Consider the following 25,243-nt stretch of genomic DNA (forward strand, 5'->3'; position numbering starts at 1 on the left):
TGATTCATAACAAAGAATCCTGTATATACTTGTTGCCATGATTGACCTTTCAGGACAAATATCAGTAGTAAAATAAGTTATGGTACAAAATAAAGTCAACAAGGTATCTATAGTGAAGAAACATTTGATTTCATTTAAGAAACTAAAACCTGGATTCTAGTTAACCTATATACAAAAATGTTCTTTTAAAAAACCCTAAGTAATCACAAATTTAGCTAAAACAGTTGAATGACGGCTCTTCTCTATGCTGTAAAACTATGGATCTCATCTTTGGAAAAGTTCAAATCATGCAGCAACTTGAAAAACAAATAAAAAGCACATGTTTCTTAGGGAAGATGTTTAAAAATAAAGAAGTAAGATCAAAGTTTACCATCGTAACCATAGTATTTCTTCATTTTCCCCATTTAGCATGTGTTTTCTAAAAAACTCCACAATTATCACTTCTAAAAAATTAACAATAATTCCTTAATATCATCTAATATCTAGTAAGTGTTCACATTTTCAATTGTCTCATAAATGCCATAATTTTTTAAAGTTTGTTTGAATCAAGAGCCAATTAAATTCTACTCACTGTGATTGGTTTATATGTCTTTTGGGTATTTTTTGAGCTATAACATCCCCTCCATCTCTCTCTCTCCCTCTCACTCTCTCTCTCTCTGTCCTGCAATTTATTTGTTGACAAAATCAGATACTTAAGTGTTGAGTCTCCCACAGTTCTCATTTTGCTGCATCCCTGTGGTTTACTTTAATAATATGTTCCTTCTTCCTTTGATCTCCCCAAATTTAATAATTGGATCGAGAGGCTTAATCAGTTACAGGTTCAATTCTTTTTGACAAGACTACTTCATAGTGCTCTTTCATCACAAGGCACATAATACCGGGTTGCCTCTCTTTTTGGTTGCTAACCACCACTGGTGATCTATGTACAGATCTACTAGTTTCATTAGGGACCGAAGTTGGTGATATTCTACTCCTATCATTCTTTATTCGTTTATCAGCCGAGGAATTCTATAAAGAATAACTTCTGCTCATCTATTATGTGGTTGTCCAGTAGTATAACTCATACAGAAAAGGCAGAATAAATGCTAGTTTTCTTCCTCTTCATTCACCAGTTTTTGAAGTAAGGACTTGATCCCCTAGCATTCTATCATGATTTTCCCCCACTGAACAGGAGAAGCAGAAATACTGCTTAAGTATAATTCAACTTGGAAAATACTGTAAATGGAGACAAATCTTAAAAGTAGCTCTGTTTAAAATACTGCTGAAGGGAACTTCCCTGGAGGTCCAGTGGTTAGGACTCCACTTTTCCACTGCAGGGAGCATGGGTTCGACCCCTGGTTGGGGAACTAAGATCCTGCAAGCCATGTGGCATGGCCAAAAAAAAAGGAGGTAAAAAAAATATAAAATGCTGCTGAATATAATAAACATTTACTTCGTACTCACTCCTTGTAGTCACTATGCTAGGCATTTCACATACATCAATATTATCATTTATTCCCTCGGATAGGTGAGTGCACTAAAGCTTAGAAGGTTTTGGCCCTAGGACACTTAGCTGATGATTGTAGCATGACCTTAAGTGGTGGAGCTGGGATTCCAACCCAAAGTGACAGCTTCCAGAGCTGACACACACATTCAGACAAAGGGCACAGGAGTTACGAGGGCCAACGTGGTGCGGCAGGCAAGCCTCTCACTATCTGAACCCAACTTACCTTTCCGGACATACCGCCTGTCTTTTTCATAATTAAAATTAAAAATAAGATAGCAAGAGAGAAAATTACTTAGAAAATGTCAGGTTCAGTCATATACCAAACAAGGAAATGCAGGGCATTTAAGGCAGTCATATTTTAAAATCATCTAGAAACCCAACAGTGGCTATATCTAACCAAATATTTTAAAGTGTCATTTTAGAGTTAAATAAGATCAAGGTGATTTTTAAATAAGATGGTCACTACCACTGGTTGTTCTTTGTGTGGAGTTCAACTCTTGGTCTTGGCTTATTTATGTTCTAGTCTCTGGTTTTTTTCTTGCTGTTTGGCTTTCTCTCACTGTGTTATTGATTAATGCTCACCCAGTTGCAGAGAATGATGGAAGATCAAAAGCTACAATGAGATGAACACTGCTTATTATGATATATTTTTTAAAAATTATGATATATTATGAAGCTTTGGTGGAAGAGGAGGTTGAATCTAGTGTCCCCAAAACTATCTGGCACCAATCTTGTGAAAGCGTCCACACTACCAGACACTACCAGAGACCATCAAGAGCTGGCTGTGTCTGGCTTTTGTGCTCACGTCTAACTCTGTGCATAATCCGGGCCTCCGACGCTTCACCTGCATGAAGATTAAACACTTTGTTATTATTTTCTTATGCTGTGACATACTACTGAAGTGCAGATTCATATGAATAGGAAGAAATGAGAGCCACGTCAACTGCTGTTTATAGGAGGTCATAATTTCACGGTGCTGGGATTCTCTCTCCTACCACGTTGCTACTCACTTCATTCCTTGTTCTGTAAATGGCATTGGTCCACAAATGCAGATGAGGCTTTGGACGTGTCTAAACTTCTTTCCAAAAATTCAGAAAGCAGAGCTGGTGAAATGTTTCCCCGTTTGTCATTCCATTCAGAAGTAGGTGCTGAGAGAAAAAATTCAAGGTCAAATCTGGAGAAAAGAAACATTTTTAAAAAATCTACTACATTAAATATATTATGAACATGTTTCCAGTTCAATAACTCATCTTTTTCTCCCCTGGAGAACAAATGAATATATGAAGGTTGACACGCTTGCTAGAAAAGCACTAGAACAAAATGTAAACAAACATTTTGCAAAAACATACAGGTAAATCCACATTTACTAAAGATAAACTTTTGCTACAGATAAGAGAATAATTTGACATTTTCTATTGAACTCATTAGAAAGAGAGCTCCAAAGGATCTCAGAGAACTCCACATTTTTATTAATAATTCACTTGTATAAAGCACAGTAAAAAGCAACAACCAGTGACATGTGCATTTTCATCTGACTCAAACCCCTCCAATGAGTCCTTGACCCCGATAACCAATGGCCTATCTGACTTCTTACTGTTACTGTCTTCATGGCTTCAACCTTGACTTACAGTATCCCTGTGCCACACCCGATGTCACTGCTGTGAATGGCACCACAGTCCATTTGGTTGCACAAACCAGAAACCCAGGATTGATCTGCCTCACCCTCCACGTCCAAATTCTTCCCAATCCTAGCTCCTAACTCTGTGCTCTGCTTCTCTCAGCCTTCACTGCCACACCCTGCCTGTTCTCTTTCTCCTTCTGTAATGTTTCTACCATACCCCACTGTTCAGTTTCTTAGCTCAAGCATCATTTCCAGGAAGCCCCACCAGTCTGGAGTCCTTTCATAATTACATGTGTTGTAGAAATGTTTCCCTTTTCCTCTTCTTTATAGCCTTTCTATCAGGCTGTAAATATGTGGCCACCAAGGTGATTATTCTAGTAATGTCTACCTTCCCCATTAGACCAGAAACTCCGTGAGAGCAGGGACCATGTTTGCTTGGGTTATCACTGAACCCCTAGTGGCCATCACACAGGAGGCACTCAAACACTATGGAGTGAAACATTTCAAAGAAAAGAAAGGGTACAGAATTACGATCAGAAAGAAGCACATCAAACCAAGCCTCACAAGGGAACAACAGACCATTTCTTCCCACAGCTCTGCAATCTGTTAAGTGAACTGCTGATGAACAGCCATAGCAAATTCAAAATTCTAAGCTCTACCTGCTCCCCTGCTCCCTTTGCTACATTTCTGCAAACACAATTAGTTCTTATCATTTTCAGTAGCATCAGATCGAATGTGTTTCTACATTTTCCACTTGAGTAATATGTTAATCTCAATCTTAAGAAAACGCTGAAGCGAATAATTTCTCCCGTGAGGTGGCCCTGGGAGCCAAACATCAGAACAGAAGCAAGACATGGCTGGAGCTGTGGTCCTCGCCTGGCTGGGCTGCAGCTGGGTGAACGCTCCCAAGAGCGGACGGCCCAGCACAAGCATACAGACCAGCTCAGGGCGCCAGCCGGGGCTACAGAACCCGTCCCAGCTCTCACCAGACCCAGCCTCTAGGGCTTATAGGTCCATCTGTGGAACAAGGTGGGAAAACTATATGCTCTCTTACAATCCTAATATTCTGATTTTGTATTTAAAAACCCAACAGAGATGTGTTTTATTTCTTGCCTTCAAGGTTCCCATTTCACTTTAGCAGCAATAGGAATCCACCCTATACAAAACAGTACCCCAAATACTATCTTTCACTAGCATTTTCTCCTTCCCAGCACTTATAATTAAGATAGCGTTACGTAATTCTGGAATGTGATGTTTGTTTGCTGCTCCATGAGGCCAGAGTCCTGGCCTGTCTTGTTCATACTGTATCCAGGCCTGGCTTGAGGCAAGTGTGCAAAAAATACTTGATGAATGAATAAAGGAATTTATTTAGCAAGAAGCCATATTGGTTAAAAATAAACACTATACTCAGAAGAACAAAGCCATATGCTGGCATCTATGAAATTACATATAAAAATGTATGTGAATTTGTAAGGGCATTTTTCTGGGAAGAAGGTCTATAATGTTTCATCAGATTATCAAAGGGGATGCAAAAGCAGCTGTGGAACCACTATCTTAAGACATTTCTAATTATACATAGACAACGCAATAAAATATAGCAACTGCCTTGTTAAATTACAAATAAAAGGTAGTCTCCTCTGCCTCTATTTCCAATCAGTCTGTCACTGGAATAAAACTGCTAAGATATATAAATCAATACTGGCGTCCTTTGTCATCTGAATAAAAATCTTAATTTTCCTTTAGTGAGATGCTTTAAAAAGAAAAAAAAGCATAATCAGTGGCATGCTCTCTGCAGGCATCTACTAAAGGGTGAAAAATAACTGTGATCCTTACATAAATGGTATAAATTCCTCATGTATTTTGTATTTATTCACATATTGATCCCCTGGGTATACCTTTGGGTCTCTCGATGGAAAACGTGACCAGGTGGCATGAATGCAATTTTCAGGGGGTTGTAAGGAGGCTGACAACCTGTTTCTCTTCTCCTTCACAGCCCTGGAAAAGAGCTTTCACTGGAGCGGGAGCAATCCCAAGGTAAGACTCAAGAATACATGAATGAAGGACTTCTTATACCATATCAGGATACAGATGGTTACTGTGGATGGTTGCTTCTGAATTTTCCTGAAGGGCAACTTACTGTCTGAAGCATTTATAGCCTTCAGGCATGAGGGGACGCACTGGCAAATGTCCTGAAACTCCTTTCTGCCCTATGATTTCAGAAGTGCCAGAAAGGACTGGGACTTTTGAAAAGGTTACTTGAAAGTAAGTTTCGAGAATCCATAAAGTGCAAACCAACATGAGAGAGAGAGAGACAGAGAGAGAGAGAGAGACAGAGAGAGAGACAGAGAGGCCTGCTTCTGATGAATGTCGAAGTCTAAATGTCAATGGAAGTAAACAAGCTTGTCCAAAAAACATTACTTTAAAGTAGGCTGATAAATGACCTGAGATGAAAAAAAATCTTGAAATATAAACGTGTGCATTCAGTCTAAACCATACGCAGAACCTGAAGTCATTCAACAACGTATTCCCTCCTCCTCCAGGCAATCAGCTTCCCAGACCCACTCCTTCCTATTTCTTACACATACATAGCCCTGCCTTCCCAATTTTACTGCCACAACTCCAGGTCCGGCCCTTCTATCTCTTGTCTAAGATGCTGCTCTAATAAGCTTACCCTCACCTATCTGGCATATCCTTGTTATACTAGTTCTCCTAAAAACCCAGATCCAATCTCACAACTTCTTTGCTAAAGCTTCAGTGGCTTGTCACTGCCCACAAAGTAGTATTTCAGAGTACTTGGGGTCCCAGCTTTTCCTGGTTTCTCAAGCTAAAGAAAAATACTAGAATCTGCAGAAAAACTTGCTATTTGCTCATGGGAAAAACAGCTCACAAAATAAACAGCTAGGGGTTAAAAATATTTCTCAAAACGAATCTGATTAAACACTTGTGCTCCTCCAAATGTTAGTGGTTGCCCATGAAAACAAGAGACTAACCTGGCAAATAAGTTTGGGACTACTGGGTTAAGAGAAGTTAAATAGATTTGTTTAGAATTTCTCAAAGCCTTGAATATGCTAAGTTTATATTAAACTTCAAGAAGATAACAAAGTATACATTATTTCTCAAACTTATTTAATCATAGAGCCCTTTAGGGGGAACACATGAGTATTTCAAGGAATACACTCCAAGAAACACACCCCTGGCTCTTCCCTGATGGAGCAGTGGTTAAGAATCTGCCTGCCAATGCAGGGACATGGGTTCAATCCCTGGTCCGGGAAGATCCCACATGCCACGGAGCAACTAAGCCCATGCACCACAACTACTGAGCCTGCGCTGTAGAGCCCGCAAACCACAAGTGCTGAAGCCCACGTGCCCTAGGGCCTGTGTACCGCAACTACTGAGCCTGAGTGCTGCAACTACCGAAGCCCAAGTACCTACAGCCCATGCTCCTCAACAAGAGAAGCCACTGCAATGAGAAGCCCAAGTACCACAATGAAGAGCTGCCTCCGCTCGCCACAACTAGAGAAAGGTCACACGCAGCAACGAAGACCCAATGCAGCCAAAACATAAATATATTAAAAAAAAACCCAAAAAACATTGGGAACTGTATTCAATACCTTGTAATAACCTATAATGGAAAATAATCTAAAAAATATATATCTGAATCAATTTGCTGTTCATCTGAAACTAACACAATATTGTAAATCAACTATACTTCAATAAAAAAACCCCAAAAAACACCACCCCTGGAGGACCATCTGGGAGGAACAGAGAGTGGTATAGGGCCCAGATTAGGGGCCCACATATCTGAGTTGCCTCACAGGCTGGGGAAAAAGAAAGGCGTTCAAGCACCTTGTTTAACTTACTTGTGCTTCTGGAATCACTGGATTTTGCTGTCTTAAATGGGACTTAACACATTGCTGGTCCCCAAACTGACATCAGAATATAGAAAAACATTTACCTTCGAGAGGCTATTGTCAAAATGGATCAATAGGCCTTGGTACACTTTGACTTAGTGATTCTTTTGGCGAATCTTTATCCTGCATAGTTAGAGAGGTACAGAAAAATTTGTACTCACTATGTCAAACAGTAGAGGGTTGGTTAAACAAATTATGGTATGAACTCAATGGCCAAATACAATGCAGCTATTAAAAATCATGGTGTAGTGTGAGTTTTCCCAACTAGCGCTACTGGCAGTTTGGGCAGGATAATTCTTTGCTGTCCTGTGCTGTCTTGTGCACTGGAGGCTCTTAACAGCATTCTTGTAGGCTCTTAACAGTCTCTACCCACTAGGTGCCAGGGAACCCCTTCCATCAGTTGTTACGATCAAAAACGTTTTGAGACATAAATGTCCCCTAGGGTGTCAGGGTGTCGGGAGGGGAGAAACAGAATCACTCCAGGTCGAGAGCCACAGGTTGAAAGTATTCTATACATAGAATACACACAATTCACTAAAAATGTAGTTATAAAAAGTATAGTCTGTATGGCTACATTATTTAAAAATACAAAAAAATAATGTGTGCATTTAAGTGTATAAGTGCGTGCATGTGTGTATGTATGTGTGTATCTGTGAGAGAGAGAGGGAGAGGAAGAGAGAGAAGGAGAATGGAAAGATACAAACCATAATGTTGTTCCTTGGATGGTAAGATTATGGGTGATCTTTTCCCTTATATATTTTTCTATACAAATATGTATTAATTTTATAAACGGGGGAAAATCAGCAAATCATCAAATTCTACTATTTATAGAAAACAATATGCTACTAACTTTACTAAAATAAGGTTATTATCTTCAAACATGACTGCTTTGAAAGGGAAGGAAAATACTTTTTCTATTTATATATTACAAAATGCCATCCAGAAGTTAATCTCACTGTCAAACTGTCCTGCACCTCAAAAAGAATTCTGCAAAAGCAGAGAACTCAGAGCAGGCGCATTCTACTGGGGGAGGGGGGAGTACCAGCGTGTAAGACTAAGTCAACCAGGCCTCATAACACTGCTCAGTAGTCGAGACGGAGATAAGTGAAATTTAATTTGGATTTCCGTTTACATAGTAATTAGCTACACCTGCTGCTGTACATATTTACCTTCTACTGGAGTTAACAGTCAAGTGTAATAAAATATCTGGATAAAATTCAGGCAAGCCAACTTTTTTTTTTCCGTTGAAATTTTAAGCTTAATGACATGAAAAGTGAATTGAAACAGAAACATCCTAAAAGAGTACAAATGCTCTACCTATTTTCAGCAATTCTGTTAAGTTTAGCAACATGGGAAAATGAAGAAATCCATTCCCTGGATTGCATGAGAAGATAAGCCAACACAATATCCTGTTCCCTCTTATACCCCCATACAGGCACCTGGGAGCCGCTCACAGGAAATTGATGAGTAAATGAATGTTACAAATATGCTAATTCTGGGCGAGGCACCCACGTCTGCTATCTCATGGCCCCCACTCCCAAACAACCCTATGATGGAGATATTGATGTCCCTGTTCTACAGATGGAAAAACTGAAACTCCCTCAGATCAAGTGACTTGCCCGAGGTCACAGGTTAATAAGTTTCCATCATACAACAATGTTTCAAAGAATTTCCTTTGGCAACTGTATTATTTGGATAAACTCTGAGGACAAGCACAGCATGCTTGCTGAAAATGAAAATATTATATAATACATCAGTCTCAGTATACATTTTTCCTATCTCTCCTTGTTCCCCAAAGGATTGAATGGAAAGCTGTGTCCTAATCCTACAGAGAGTAAGGTATTTCATTTGTTTTAACTATAGAGCTTATTTTTTTAATAGTCACAATCCAATAATAATTTAACCAAGGAGATATGTTCAAGTTTCACATTCTGCCATCAGAAACTTTATTACTAAAACGAGCAGTGACATAGGAGAGTCAAGATGTAGGAAAGGGTGGTTTAACAGATTAAAAAAATTAAGCCTTAAATGTTAACTAAATGACAGATGTGACAAATTAAAACTACCTTATATTAAATTTGAACTTTCACTTTCCTTCTATGTATGGGACTCAACAATTATGCTCTGAATGAATAGTACTACCGAGAGCCAACAGTAAACCTTTAAGGCTAGGTTTCTCCTCTATCTGCATAAAACCTGAGAATATGGAAGGTTCCTGACAAATGTTCCAAAGCCATGTACATACACAAGGCCTCTGTGTTTCCCACTGAGGGTCTGACCCCAAAGCCTTTGCGTTTTCCAGGGAGGGTCTGACCCTGAGTCTCCAGGGGGGCACAGATTATCTGACGCTGGAAGTCAGTGCCAGTAGAGGGCCCCCAGCAAGGAGAGTGTACCTCCAGAAAGTGGAAGGAAAGGGAGGGAGCAGAGAGCACACAGTAGCAGGAGCAGGCAGGTGAGAGCAGGGAGAGCGCGAGCGAGCAGAAGAGAGAGGATAAAGGCAGGCCAGAGGCAAAACGCTCACTCCTCCCAGCACACTGGAGCGTCTCACTCACTTAGAGCCAGTCATCCAGAAGTGAAAAAGAAGGGGCCTTTCCTCATCCTCAGTCCTGCAGCCTATGCAATTCCAGCAACCCAAATTATGTGGACCAAGCAAGACAAAACAAAACACACAGGGGACGTTGTTAAAGGGCACTTCGTGTTCAGAAGCTGTCAACACGTGCCTTTTTACCAATTCTTTCTTTTTAAAAAATTTTTTTTTAACTTTTTATTTTATATTGGAGTATAGTTGATTAACAACGTTGTGTTAGTTTCAGGTGTAAAACAAAGTGATTCAGTTATACATATACACGTTACTTCTTATGTCAAGTTTAACATCAATGGATAGACTAAGAGTACAATGTCTGTTTGCTGAAATAATAGTAAATGAATTTTTCTTGTACAAGCAAACTATCTTGAAGAATACCATGTCCCAAAACTGTCAGAAATACGTTTTTTAAAAAAACCTAGCTAAAAAAGCGTAGCTATGTCTGCTTAAAGTCTTTTAAATGCTTGTTTAGGAAACAGGAGCTCAAACAGTCAAAAGAACACATGTATACAGAGGTCCTTCATAACAGCAATCCAAATATCTAAGGCAGGGCTTCACAATTTTTAAGCATTTACACTATCTTCTCTAGTCCTCACAACAGGCTTATGAAGTAAATAGGAAAGATGTCATTATTCTATTTTGAAAATAAAGGGACAGGCCCACAGAGCTACGTAATTTTTGAATACAGTTTCAAGCTAGTAAAGGGTAGACTGAAAACCAGAATTTAGGTCTTTAGGCTTTTTGATAAATGCTGCTTCCGATTTTCCACTTTGAAAATTAGTGAAAAAGACACTTGAAAAACCCAGGTATTTGTATTTCTTTAAATTATGCTCTAAATTGCCATGCAACTACTTAAGTATAGTACATATTCTTAGGTTTATGTTTTAAGTATGTAAGAAAACACTTCGATAATTAAATTCAGGTCGTCCTTCATTTGTGCAAATTATTTACTAAAAGAGAAAGAGGGAGGGCTTCCCTGGTGGCGCAGTGGTTGAGAGTCCGCCTGCCTATGCAGCGGACGCGGGTTCGTGCCCCGGTCCGGGAAGATCCCACATGCCGCGGAGCAACTAAGCCCGTGTGCCACAACCGCTGAGGCTGCGCGTCCGGAGCCTGAGCTCCGCAACGGGAGAGGCCACAACAGTGAGAGGCCCGCGTACCGCAAAAAAAAAAGAGAAAGAGGGAGAGGTTGGGAGACAACAGAGAGGAAAAGACTAGAAGGAACCACAGCATCACCTTAGTGAGGATGTTCAGAAAATAATCATAAGAACCTGGAGCCCCTGGGACAGCTGGATTTCTGAGGTCTTTAACTTTTAAAATATCTAGAACTTTATCTCCACCATACTGTCATAAACATAAATACTTACGTCAGATATTTTGTATGACTTATGAAGTTCTGCAATTCTTAGAAATAGTTTTTAATGATTACAAAAATGCTTCAGAAATGTGACAGCTTGTCCAATTCATTCTTCTTCTGAAAATTTTGTTTTGAATTTCCAACTGCTTTCATACCTCTTTAGGGGAGATGGGGTGTATGCATGGTTAAATTATCTCACTTCCTTGGACTGTGCTAGGGCTCTTTTTTCAATGAAACAAATTGCCACCTTGCTGTCCTTGCTGCCTCATTTTACCACTGAATTCAGCCTGACTCAGACTTTTTTCTATTACCTATACCAGCATTTCCCAAAGTGTGTATTGAGGACCACTAATGATATTTAATACGTGTTAATGTAAATGAACAAAAATGAAGAGAATCTTGCTAAACAATGCAGAATGAATCCCCTTCTTGGAAAGTCACAATGGACATTGACATAGTAAAGGCTCTAAGAAATCCTGTAGTAAAAAAACATGTTTATTTTTGCTTAACCTATCTCACCAGATTTATTTGATCTGTTCCCACTATAACAAGAAAATCTTGAATTACCAAATTGGCTACACTGGATCATTTTTAATGAAACCTAACTCAGTATAAATAATATAACATAAACATAAATCCCAGTATTTATTTTATTGATACATATTTGATGTCACATTGACCTTATCAAACTATTTCTTTGGGGGAGGTATACTAATATTACTTAACATTACTTACATTTAGTTTTTTTTTTTTTAAAGAATTAGTGATTATTTTTGTTCAAAGGAGTTTCCTGGTCAGTTAAAAACTCCAACCAAAGGAGGCAGGGTATCAACTGACTAAACCTGTATGAATATTTAAAAACAGAGCTAATACCACTTTTATACCTTTTATCCTTAAATGCTAATTTCTCCAACTGGCTTCTCCAAATTATGTCATCCTCTGTTTTATTGAAGAACATCAGCTTCACTTTCCTTAAAAGAAAAAACAACTCAAAAAGTACTATTTCAATTATAGAATTTAAAATATGCATGAATGGAAAGTCTAAAATTGAACTAGCATGAATGCTTTTTAGTGCCAATTAGGTAACCAAAAATATCAAAAATAAAGGAATCAAGTAAACAAAACAGCTTGGAGTGGAGGAAGCAGAGTGAGAAATGACGACTGAGGGATAATATGTCTGTTGAGGTCCACTCAGTATTTAATCGATTTAGAATACCTTCTACTAATCTAGCAGTCTTACAAGGGGTAGTAATTAAAGACAAAATGACATACCTGAGACTGGGCATATTAGTCAAAGCATAACTCAGTACTTTAACCATTGGTGTGAAGCCTGTTCCTGCTGCCAATAAAAAGAGATCTTCCAATTCTCGGAACTGGGATATTTTAAAATTGCCCTCGGGATTGTTTACAGAAACATAATCTCCTAAACAATGAAATATATGTAAAATCAGGAAAAAAAAAACTGAGACCATTAACCTAGCTGAATTAAGAACACGAGGAGAAACAGTTGGCTAATTATCAGACTACATCTCAGTTTTTAAGGAATGTAAGGGGTTTTGAGAATACTCATTAGGCTCCCAAGTATGTCATTATACTCAAATTATCATTATAAGTAAATTAATAATGAGATTTCATTATACTCATTTCCCAATATTATTTTCCCAAATCAACTGGAGTCTCTAACATACAAACCACTGCCAAATATTTAACTACAAATTATCAATAAAGGCTTGATTGCTAAACTAAAAGTAGGCACTTCAAAAGCAGAGTCCGAGTATACCTGTCTTGCACAGTATAAAATGGAAAATACATATTCACTACTTACATACTGATTTTTTTTTTTTTTTTTTTTTACGGTACACGGGCCTGTCACTGTTGTGACCTCTCCCGCTGCGGAGCCCAGGCTCCGGACGAGCAGGCTCAACAGCCAGGGCTCACGAGCCCAGCCGCTCTGCTGCATGTGGGATCTTCACGGACCGGGGCACGAACCCATGTCCTCTGCACTGGCAGGCGAACTCCCAACCACTGCGCCACCAGGGAAGCCCTACATACTGATTCTTAACCACAGTAATAAGCGTAGTAGGAGAGAAAATTGAAATAGAAATGTATTCTAATATCTTATGTTGTTAGTAAATGTGCTAACTTTGCCTCCATCAAATCTCTGAAAATACCTATCAATTAAAACAAGAGCTGTTCTGCATTTAATTCCCATAAAGACAAAGCACGATCAGAAACCGTACTTGGGGCATGCTACTTCCAAATTTTCAATCAAAACAGTTGAATAAACCCATTTCTGCTATGCAATTGATATAATCGCTATGTACCACTCATATAAGAGAACTGTCTTTAGGACATTTCAGAAATTTTCAATGTAACTTTAAAAATACAAAATAAAGCTGACCATATTTTAAAAACAATTTCAGATGCTCTGGTTTATTTTTAAATGTTTGGATGCTCATAATTTTTCCCTTTTTTGTCCATGGCAGGATAGTAAGAATGTTGTAGTAATTGATGAGTTAAACATTAGAAAGTAACAGAAGCTCCTTGTTTTACTTTGAAAGGGACCATAAGATCAGAACATCCTCAGGAAGAAGTCAGCTGGTTGTTTACTAAAGCAGCCTCACAGAATGATATTAACTTGATAACTTTTGTCCACCGTCCAGTCCTTCCAATGTCATAAAATTGATTAGACTCAGGCAAAGACTTGATTGCTAATGAAGTTCACAAGAGATTAAAGCACACATGCCAGAGTGGCAATGGATTTTCAGCCTGACTACCTGCATCTAGTGACCTGAGCATTACATGCTCCATCCAGGGCATCTCATTCCCAGGATTGGAAGACCAAATATTTGGAACATTTGGAAGGGCAAAATAATCTTTTAAAAGTTACTTGATGAACATGGAGTTGAAACAAAGAAGTGGATAATTTTATAGGGTAGCTCACATAGGCCATAATGAGGCTTCATGAGTTATCACTGCTCTAATGAAGGCATCTCATTCCCAGTATTGGAAGACCAAACATTTGGAACATTTGGAAGGGCAAAATCATCGTTTAAAAGTTGCTTGATGAACATGGAATTGAAACAAAGAAGTGGATAATTTTATAGGGTAGCTCACATAGGCCATATTGAGACTTCATGAGTTACCACTGCCATGCCAGTGTACAACCCTCTAGGTGGCACCAGTATCTGTGTCATGACTAGTTCCCCTAGATGAAGTTGAAAAAACACTGATCTTGCTATTTTGGCTTTCCTTTACCATGCTCTATGCTGACTCTCCACCCTGCTCTCTGCTACACAATCTCTATGGACAGGTTATAATACCATCAGTTAAGTTTCTAGCTGCTATATTACAATCATGTTGTCAGTCCTTCACAAGGTGATATCACCTTCACTAGATCTGTAGGTATTCCAAAATTCTTTAGGTTCACATTTATGTTCAATATTTTGATTTATGTAACCAAAGGTGACTCATCACATCTATAATATGTGGACTGCTGAGCTTAACTTTCAGAGAGCAGCAAATTTTCTCTATTTCCAAATTTTCGTGATCTACTTCACTCGATATTACTGCTAATACTGTCTTAAAAGGGGAAGAGCTCTTTTATTGTTAGGCAAAAGGCAGTGAAAAGTTGAAGACACAGAAAAAGGAGTAGAAACAGGAAGGGGGGCAGTCTCTAAATATTAGTAGATTTCCTTATAGTTCCTTTATTAATTCTTTCAAAGTACTTTTATTGAGAGCCTGTTATGCACTAACTGACCTGCTGGGTATGGAAAATACAAAAATAAGACATAACTATCCTTAAACTCAAAGTCCTGTACAGAAGGAATATTATTTATTCTTGTCCTAGATCAATGAACAAAGTGTTAGTTATCGAGGGGTTCAGAAGAGGGGGGAGGCTTCATAAAGTAAGTGATATTTAAAAAAAATATTTTTAAAAAGGTACTTGACAGGTAGAGAGAGGCATTCTAAAAAGCTCAAGCACCTAAGAATGAGGATGACAAACTTCTGCACTAAATGATTAAGTCCTCTTCGTGACCTGCAAAGACTTGGATGCTTTTTCCAGCTTCACCTCTCACCATACAAAATACTTGTGCTACTCAGGTAATGGAGACCCATCCAAGGCGTCAAAGCTGCAGAGCAACATGATTAAATCTATCATCAAGGCAGTATGGAAAAAGAACTGGAAAATGCAGATTAATAGAAAGATACCAGTTAGAGGCAACTGAGAGAGACCAATTACAGATTAAGAGAGAAATGATGAAGGCTTGATCTAAGAAGGTGACAGAAGGGATAGAAAAGAAAGATTAAGAAGTCACTGAGTGGTAGACAATAAAACTTAGTGACTGACTGGATTGAGAGGGAGAAAATGGGAAGATGCAGGGATGACTCGAGTCTCCGGATTGGGTCAAGGATGAACAGTGATGATGCAAATAACAGATGAGGAATGTGGAAGCAAGGATAGGTTGGTTGGACTAAGAGAACACGACTTTGGTTGCAGACATGATGAGTTTAAGATATTTGACAGACTCCCACAGGGACATAACTAAAAGAAAATGGAACATGTGATCCAATCCAGAACACAATCTAGGTTAAAAAAATATATACTAACCAATCTGAAGATGATCAAGCTCTAGTGTGAAGCCCCCAGCAGAGGAGATTTTGATCAAAATGTAGATGTATGGGTTTCCCTGGTGGCACAGTGGTTGAGGGTCTGCCTGCCGATGCAGGAGATGCGGGTTCGTGCCCCGGTCTGGGAGGATGCCACATGCCGCGGAGCGGCTGGGCCCGTGAGCCATGGCCGCTGAGCCTGCACGTCTGGAGCCTGTGCTCCACAATGGGAGAGGCCACAACAGTGAGAGACCCGCATACTGAAGAAAAAAAAAAAAAGTAGATGTATTTATTGTTGGGAAGAACTGGTTCCTTGAACTCTGAGAATAAGGAATCAGATACAGGTGTATATGGCTTCACAATTTCAGTACCTGGAAAAAGTCACAACAAAGAAATTCAAATCTAAATGAAGATGAAGCATACAAATTTTATGATGCTATCAGTATATATTTAAAACTGTACACTTAATGTGAACTTAATTCTATGTTCTATATGTATGTAGTACATGTATATATACCCTAAACCTATGTGTGCTGAGATAATTTTAACAAATCAGTAATCTACCCATAATATAAATAATCTGTTTTTATTAAGCATGGCATAAGGTGATGGGGTTTTATGTTAATAAACTTAGACAACCATCTACACCATCAGCATGTAAGCTTTGTAATAGGCCACAACAAAAATGTCATTAAAAGTGTACACAGAGATGCGAGAAGGTACTTACATAATAATTTAAATTATACACCAATATTTAAAAGATTTTATTTTATTTTATTTTATTTTATTTATTTTTGGCCTCACCACACGGCATGCGGGATCTTAGTTCTCCGATCAGGGATCAAACCCGTGCCCCCTGAAGTGGAAGCACGCAGTCTTAACCACTGGACCACCAGGGAAGTCCCCATACACCAAATTTTTAACAATGGATTCTGATGGCCAGTGGGATCATTTGAGCTCCAGGAAGGGAAGAATTTCACTTTTTACTTTATATATTTTGAATTGCTTTAACAATTTAATATTTTATATATTACTTTGGTAACTGAAAAGAATGTTAATCCAACTACTTCTAAGAATATAATAATAAAAAACAGGGTAAAATTAATAAGAAGTCATATTTTAGCTAGCCAAATTCCAAAGAAAGAGGAGTCATCACATATTTGAAAGACCAAAATTTTATAAATGGTTCCATCACATATACAAAAATTAATCTATGTGTAAATTATAATACATTGACAATAACCACACTGGGGAAGATACCAGCTATTGAATGATAACTTGGCATTAGTGATGATGAAGAGAAAAACTGAACAGTGCCATCATAATAAACCATAGTCACCAAATCCTGGCTGGTAGTCTCTGAGGCTGATTGCTGGAAAGGCTAGGAGTGTTATCTTCTGCAGTTTCAAAAGACTAAGAAGATGTTAGACATTGGTAAGAAAGGTATTTAAAACAAGTAAATGAGGTAATTTCAGGATGAAAATGAGGGAAAAAGAATTTACACAGTAAGGAGTATGCTTACAGAGCTTCTTATACTAGCGGCACATGCCAGGAAATCATTTATAATCATCCACTCATTTTCAGTTTCATAAATTCAACTTCATAAATGACAGACCCGTAAGTGGCTAAATAAGAGACGTTAGTGTGTGTTTCTGGCAACTGTCTTCACAGAAGACCATCTGTGCGCTCCCTCACCTCTTTCCTTTAAGGCTTTGTTAGTAATAAATTACAATGCTGGTGGCACTACCTCTGTGACTAGTGGTAAGTTCTTTGTTCATACAATGATGCAGCACAGCTATAGTTCCCACATGTAGGATCACTGCATCCACAAACCTAGAATCTGGCTATCACTAAGTCTAGCTGCCCAGAAACATTTTATTTATAACCTAAATGGGCACTTCCTCGAGAGATTAGTACTGATTCCGAACTGCTTATAAAAGAAGAAAATGTTTCCGCAAAGCCTCTGCTTGCCTTACCTGTAATAGTTAGCTTGAAGTAAACATGTAGCCCAGTTGGCACCTGAAGATGTGTGCTTGGTGGCAGCATCAAGCAGAAAATCTTCGTATCATGAGTCACATCTTCCTTGGAAATTAACTGGCACTTTCTGTAGTACAAACCTAGAAAGTGATTCATTTTCTCTTAGTGAGGAATAAATTAAATAAGAAGTACTCTCAGACCTACCACGCAAAAACACAGGCTCAGCTTTTGCTCTTTAGTGAGCTTGAGTTTCACTAACAGGCCTATGACATTTTAAAAATTCATCAGTATTTTGAAAATCTTATAGTGTTAGTTTTTTCCATTTTGTTTCCTGTGATATCCATTTTCTAAAACCTGTAAGTACTTCTGTAATTTGAAAAATAAGCTCTATAAAATGAGTGTTATTTTCTCATGTCTGTTGTTATAGCATGTTAAAACCATTTAGTCTAAGAAATTAAAGTCTAGTTTATTTATTCTTAAATTTACTTTTTAAAGTAATTCCATCCTTTAAGCCTATAACAGCTATATAATTAAATTGTAGATGTGAAAGATATTTGATAATCAACAAAGCTCATTCTAAATTCTTTTCTTACAGAATGGAAAAGTCCTGAAACTCAAATATTTAAGGTTTAACAATACCAGCACTATTCAATAACTTAGAAATATTTCTTTGATAAAGGCAGGAAAAATATACATTCTTGTATCTCTGTATATGTGTATTATATATAAACAAACAAAATTCATATATATATATGAATTATAGAACATTTCAATGGTCAAAATATGATTAAAACAAAAAATAAACTTAGGTTTAAGGGTGTAAGTTCTGATTATCTGGAAAATTAATTTAAGTGAAAAACTGAAAATGCCAAGTCTGTGGTACTAAAATACAAATAAACAAAAGGAATCAAGTATTTCTATAAATATGGGAAATATTTGAAATTAATACCTTAAGCTCAGGAAATATTATTTGTATACAGAGCAAAATAATACCACTTGGATTGGAAGATCTTGTTACAGAAGTTCTGAAAGCATGAATATTTTCACTTGTAAATTTTCTTTCAGATGTAAACAGCATGACAGAGTAGACTTTGTTTCATAATTTCCTCTCTTTATAAAATAGCATTTACAGAGATGTCAGGAATTAATCCTAATAAAGCATCCTATTATCCTAATTATGCTTTGTTTTAACCTAAAAATATTTAAGTAGGTGCAGAAAGATTTACTCCAGACCTCAGGATGTGAAGGTCCTACATCGAATAATCAATGGTTAGTGGAAAACTAAAATTCACTTAGAATCCTAAGAAATCATTTTGGCCACAGTTTCATCCAATTCTCTTCTTCCTTGTCGCTTTTGCTCCCAAAGACCCTGGTCACTAAATCTTTCCATCTGTCACCATGGTAGCTCGGTATGCACATAAACTTAAGAGTGCATCGTTGCCAGGGCAAAGCTTAGACCAGATTACAGCTAAGGGTACCGCCCCAGAGTTATCCCGGAAGGCCTAATCCAGTACTGGACCGATGAAGGATCAGAGGACCTAGGCTCACCCCCAAGAAAAAATGAAGTTTCAAACGACCTCCTTATCCCTTCCTCTAGACCTTCCTGGGACCCAGAGTGGTAATGCAATATGAGACCCCCATCTATATGTCTAAATACGTGAAAGTTATAAATCAGACAAATAACAACTGCTAAATAAAATATGTTCTATGCTGTACCTTGAAATATACTTTCATAATGTCCTAGAAGGCTAGGTTCGAATTCAGGATTCTTCAACTCCTCAGAGTTCCACGCAGGAAGATGGTGGAGGGGTGACAGCAGCACCCCCTTGACTGCCTATGGCCTGACACCCCTCTCCTCAGCCCCACTGTCTGACCCTGAGTGGAGCCTTGTGCAGGTGTGGGCGCACCAGCCCTTATGTTAAGGCTCATCTACATGCTCTCTCCATAAACAGCCTTGGCCACTTCCTGGATAGAAGCGGATTTGGGGCCATTTGGGCAGGGAATTCTGGGGTTCCAGATACCTGGAGGGCAGTGGTGAAGGAAAGCGCCTGAACTCCAGGTGGATAATTCTTCACCTTGCACACTCCTCATCCTGTGGGAGCCGTGCAGCTGGAGGAGAGCCCTTGTGTTTTCCTCCAAGCACGGAGTCCAGGGCAGGTGCCCCTCCTGACAATTTCACCTCTAGCCTTTACCAGAAAGGATTTGCTAGAGTAAGTATGCACCTCTTTTTTTTTTTTTTTTTACATCTTTATTGGAGTATAATTGCTTTACAATGGTGTGTTAGTTTCTGCTTTATAACAAAGTGAATCAGTTATACATGTACATATGTTCCCATATCTCCTCCCTCTTGCGTCTCCCTCCCTCCCACCCTCCCTATCCCACCCCTCCAGGTGGTCACAAAGCACCGAGCTGATCTCCCTGTGCTGTGTGGCTGCTTCCCACTAGCTATCTATTTTACGTTTGGTAGATATGTCCATGCCACTCTCTCACTTTGTCACAGCTTCCCCTTTCCCCTCCCCATATCCTCAAGTCCATTCTCTAGTAGGTCTGTGTCTTTATTTCCATCTTACCCCTAGGTTCTTCATGACATTTTTTTGTCTTAGATTCCATGCACCTCTTTGACTATACTTAAAACACAAGGAAACTCTGGGTTCCAGTGATTGACTGGCTTTCCTTGATAGAGAATTAACACAGTATTCCTGCTATTTAACACCACTGAGATAATTTCAACATCTTACCGATAAAATCATAAAACTGCCATAATTTCACAAGGCCGTGCTAACAATAGGTTCTAAAAGCCTTAAGAAAAATGTAAGAATGTTTTCGTCTTTCAGTTGCACTAAGGAGAGAAGTATCACAGGCATGGACCTGAAAAATGGGGGAAAAGGAGTATAAAGCAGATGCACTGATGACTTCAGTCTGGATAATGCCTGTATTGAAGTGTCAGGTTTTTGGTTTTATAAGCATAATTATACAAGAAAATGAGAAACTGAAAATAAATATGAGATGGTGAAACAAAAACATAAGACAGAAAACTGTCTGCCCAGGAACCTCACTTCTTTTTTTTCATCTTTATTTTATATTGAAGTATAGTTGATCTTCAATGTTTCAGGTGTACAGAAAAGTGATTCAGTTATATATATATATATATATATATATATATATATATATATATACATATATACATACATACACACACACACACACAAAACACACATTCTTTTTCAGGTTCTTTTCCATTATAGGTTATTACAAGATATTGAATATATTTCCCTATGCTATGCAGTAGAGGTCCTTGTTGTTTACCTATTTTATGTACAGTAGTGTGTATCTGTTAATCCCACATTAACTTCTTTTAATAACATACATATAATATTGAGACATTCAGCATAACACTGAAATGCTGAGGATGATATGATAATTTGGGTATCCTTTTTTCTTCTTGTTGAAAAGAAACTATAGCTTTCCTTCTAAAGAGTAGACTTTCACAGGCTAAAATAAAGACAAAGCTCAGTGGGAGAGAGACGTGAAAGAGAGCACTGGACTGGGAGTCCATACTGCCTTCAACCTGTCCTTCAGCTCCTTCCTGCTCCTAGTACACTTTCTGTTTTTCTGGCCATGCTACATGGCATACGGGACCTCAGTTCCCACACCAGGGATGGAACCTGTGCCCACTGCAGTGGAAGTGCAGAGTCCTAACCACTGGAATTCCCCCTAGTACACGTTTAAAGCACCTATCCACTCTCATTTTCCCTGCTGGAAGCAGGGGCTTACAGAAGTTAAACGGCTTGCCCAAGATCAGAGTTGCTTGAGAAGATATGGATAGGGCAACAAGTTATGAGAGTTTCTCGCCCCAACTCATAGGCCTTGTTCAAAAAGTTTGAGAATCATCGTTCTAGAACAGTACATTGTTCTTTAGCTTCTTCCTCCTTATTTCGACCACATCAGTTCAAGCATAAATATTTATAGATTATCCCTCCACCCTTTACAAATCCCTACTAACTATTTAATGTCCAAATTAAGGAATCAGTTCAGCAAGTCACCATCCCTCCCAGGTACATCTCTTCTTCAACATCCCCAATTCCTACCGTTCTGATCAACCACAGATTTTCTTAGCACTCTTTACTACTTTCAATTACGTAAATACAGGTGTCCCCCGCTTTTCGAAATTTCCCTTTACGCCACTTGTCTTTTATGAAAAATCAATGTTAGTACCTGTTTTTCCTAACTGAAAGAAATCCAAAGAGAATTTTCACTTTTATGAAAAAAGGTGAAAAGAGAAAATAGCATTCAGCATTTGTTTTGCAGTGAGCTGTTACGGAGGCAGCGTGCACCCCGAGCAGAGAGAGTAGCACCCCAAGCTCCTTCCCCGGGAACTACACTGAGTATCTCGGCATCAAGCCACCATAACTTTGAACTGTGCCCGTGAACATCTGCACTTTGTCTCAGTTTACCTTGTGCATCCGTGAGCTAGATGTGTCCTAGGGTAACTGCTTCTTCCATTTACAACATTTCCACTTATGAAAGATTCCATAGGAAGGCTCTACTTTTGGATAGTGGGGAAACCTGTATGATTTACTTACCTCCTAATTTGCAATCTACCTCTACTCATGTCTTCCTCTAAAATCTTCTTGAACCAACAGAGGGAAAGCAGTTAGTGGAACTACACACTTAAAAAATGTTCCAATGGAAAATAAATAAGCCCAAACATCAATACTAACATCTACAATACTTAAAAATACATTGATATATATACCTAGATATGTCCACGCAGAAAACCCCACAACCTACAGCCATTCAATTCAATAGACATTCCATTTAGAATCTGGGTTATGTAAGGAGGAAAATCCAATATTACATTAACACCTTGGAAGAGGCTCAGAGCAAGACATGATATTGTCTCTTAACTCAATTTTATCAGATGCCTGAAAGGGTGAAGCCATATGTTGCTGAGACCACTCTGGTTTCTGGAACCTATTAAGGTTGAATAGAAAGCCTACACACTTGAGGGGCCTTGCCCTGTGAGACATTTTTCCTATGATGTGGTGATGGACTGGAGAGTTATTAATGACTGAATGAGATTCTAGTAAAGCGCCAGTTTCTTCTTAGCTGTGTATCATTTGATATAAATGGTTCACAGCCAGAGACCAGGGGCTGGGCTGTGAGATAAGAGAAAATCTATATATTGGCCTCTGCTCCCGGTTCCTGGCACAGAGTTCCTAAAACTCTTATAATATCCTAAGTGATAAGAACAGTAGGAGCATCTCTTGTCTTTTACACAGTAGTTCCCCCTTATCCATGGGGGATACATCCCAAGGCCCCCAGTGGATGCCTGAAACTTCTGGGTTTTTCCTATATATATGTACATATTATACAGTTGTAATTTATAAATTAGGCACAGTAAGAGATTAACAACAATAACTGATAATAAAATACAACAATTATAACAATATGCCATAATAAAAGTTATGTGAATGTGGTCTGTCTCCCTCAAAATACCTTACTGTACAAACTTAATGCCGTTTTCACCTTAACTAAGTACTTATAATGAACTGTGGCAGTAACTTTTGCAGTTTAAAGTACAACAGCAAAACTAGCACAGATTCCTTTTTCCTTCTTCACAATTTCACAGAGAAGATTTGTTCTCATGGTAGATCTTAGCAACCTCATATTTTGATTTTTTTTTTTCCTGCAACCTCATATTTTGATTTTTTTTTTCCTTTCCATGTTAAGACAAGAACTTTCACCCTTTCACTTAAAGGAAGCACTTTATGGCTTCTCTTTGGCATACTGGAATTGCCAGCATCACTTCCCTTGCACTTTGGGGCCATGACTAAGTAAAATAAAGGTGACCTGAACACAAGCACTGTGATCCTGCGAGAGCTGATCTGATAACCCAGAAGGTTACCAAGTGACTAACGGGTGGGATGCGCTGGACAAAGGGATGATTCACGTCCCCAGCGGGACGCCTTGAGATTTCATCACACTACTGAGAACAGTGCACAATTTAAAACTTATGAATTGTTTATTTCTGGAATTTTTCATTTAATATTTCTGGACCACGATTGACTGCGGTAAGTGCAACCTCAGAAAGCAACACCACAAATAAGGGAGAAACCACTGTATTTGTCTTTGACCCTCATCTCTAACACGGGATTCCTAATACCCTTGTAAATTCCTACGTAGTAAGAGAACCAGGAGCATTTTTGTTCCCATAAGGTGACTCTGGGTGGGCTCCTGGATGAGCACCGGTCACCAGAAAGACTCAGCTATGATAGAAGTTTGGAATTTCCAGCCCCACGTCCCACCCTCTGGAGAGGGGAGAGGGGCTGGAACTGAAGTTAATAACTGATCATGCCTACGTGAGGAACCTCCATAAAATCCCAATAGCAGGGGATTTAAAGAGCTTCCAGGTGGGCAAACACATCAACACTGGGAGGGTGACAGACCTCAACTCCCCACGGACAGACGTTCCTGTGCTCAGGACCCTCCCAGACCTTCTCTCACCTTCTGCATCTCTTCCATCTGGATATTCATCTGTATCCTTTATCATATGTGATCTACTCTAGCAAATTAATCAAGCCCAGGGAAGGGGTCTTTGGAACCTCCCATCTATAGCCAGTTGGTCAGAAGGACAGATGGTAACCTGGGATTGCCACTGGCATCTGCAGTGTGTGTGTGTTGGGGGACGGGGGGAGGGATCATGTGGGAGCCCTTAACCTGTGGGATCCGATGGTGTCTCCAGGTAGACAGTGTCAGAAATGAGTTAACTTGTAAGACACCAGCTGGTACTGCAAAGAACTGCTTGCTGTGGAGGAAAATCTCCATGTATTTGGGACCAGAAGTGTCAGAAGTGAAGTGTTCTGTGTGAACAGTAAAGGAGACACATAGGAGAGAAAGACAGTAGGGAGGAAGTGAGTTTTTTTCCTACACAGGAAAGAAAAACCTGAGTTTTTCCTTTACAGAATCTGTCACAGTTCATACAGCAGGGGTCAGCCTGATTTAGCCTTGCTGGCTGTCTGTTTCTGCCAAGACAGTGACCTTGATGAGCAATGAACTTGTGTGCAGGGATGATGTTCAGAACCCCTGAGAACAAGCGGAGCCTTCCATAGCTCAGCTGGTAGAGCAGAGGTCTGCAGAACACTTGAGAACAAACTATTTTCAAGAACTGTACAAATATCTAACATTTTTGACTATGGATAAAATAACTCAAACCCATGAAGTCACTAGAATACCTTCCTATGCTGAAGAAACAACAAAGTTTTAGTTATTATATACTTTTAAAAGTATTATATAATTGCATTTATTTTGCTGTTTTTAAAAATTATTCAGCCTTTTCACTAACTCTGGTAAGACTTCCACTTAACCTCTAGTAGTATAGTTTTATCATCCTCACCCAAACCACTCTTGAATATATGAAGAAGAATACATTCATAACACAGCTTCAAACACTAGGATGATAAACGTGTATGGGCACACATTTTTCCATATACTGGGGTAAAATCTAATGAAGCAGTATTAGTAAATTGACAATAAAGCACAGATTCCTTTCTGTTTTAACTATTACTGTTAAAAATATACCTAAAGTGGGCTTCCCTACTGGCACAGTGGTTAGTAATCCGCCTGCCAATGAAGGGGACACGGGTTTGACCCCTGGTGTGGGAAGATCCCACATGCCGTGGAGAAACTAAGCCCGTGC

The 25,243-nt window shown here is 38.9% G+C and overlaps 1 protein-coding gene across 1 annotated transcript in view; it reads right to left on the reverse strand.

Moving 5' to 3' along the window:
• Positions 1 to 242: 242 nt before the first annotated feature.
• The window catches only part of LOC136131898 (cytochrome b5 reductase 4-like), a 59,323-nt gene continuing 34,322 nt past the window's right edge, over positions 243 to 25,243 (reverse strand). Inside the window, 8 exon segments of the mRNA XM_065888653.1 lie at positions 243 to 296; positions 2,493 to 2,545; positions 2,548 to 2,660; positions 11,841 to 11,927; positions 12,229 to 12,379; positions 15,569 to 15,635; positions 15,853 to 15,938; positions 17,544 to 17,684. Of these exon segments, the coding sequence (XP_065744725.1) occupies positions 243 to 296; positions 2,493 to 2,545; positions 2,548 to 2,660; positions 11,841 to 11,927; positions 12,229 to 12,379; positions 15,569 to 15,635; positions 15,853 to 15,938; positions 17,544 to 17,684 (752 nt within the window).

Source organism: Phocoena phocoena, chromosome 12 (assembly GCF_963924675.1).
Source record: "Phocoena phocoena chromosome 12, mPhoPho1.1, whole genome shotgun sequence".
Classification (NCBI taxonomy): Eukaryota; Metazoa; Chordata; class Mammalia; order Artiodactyla; family Phocoenidae; genus Phocoena; species Phocoena phocoena.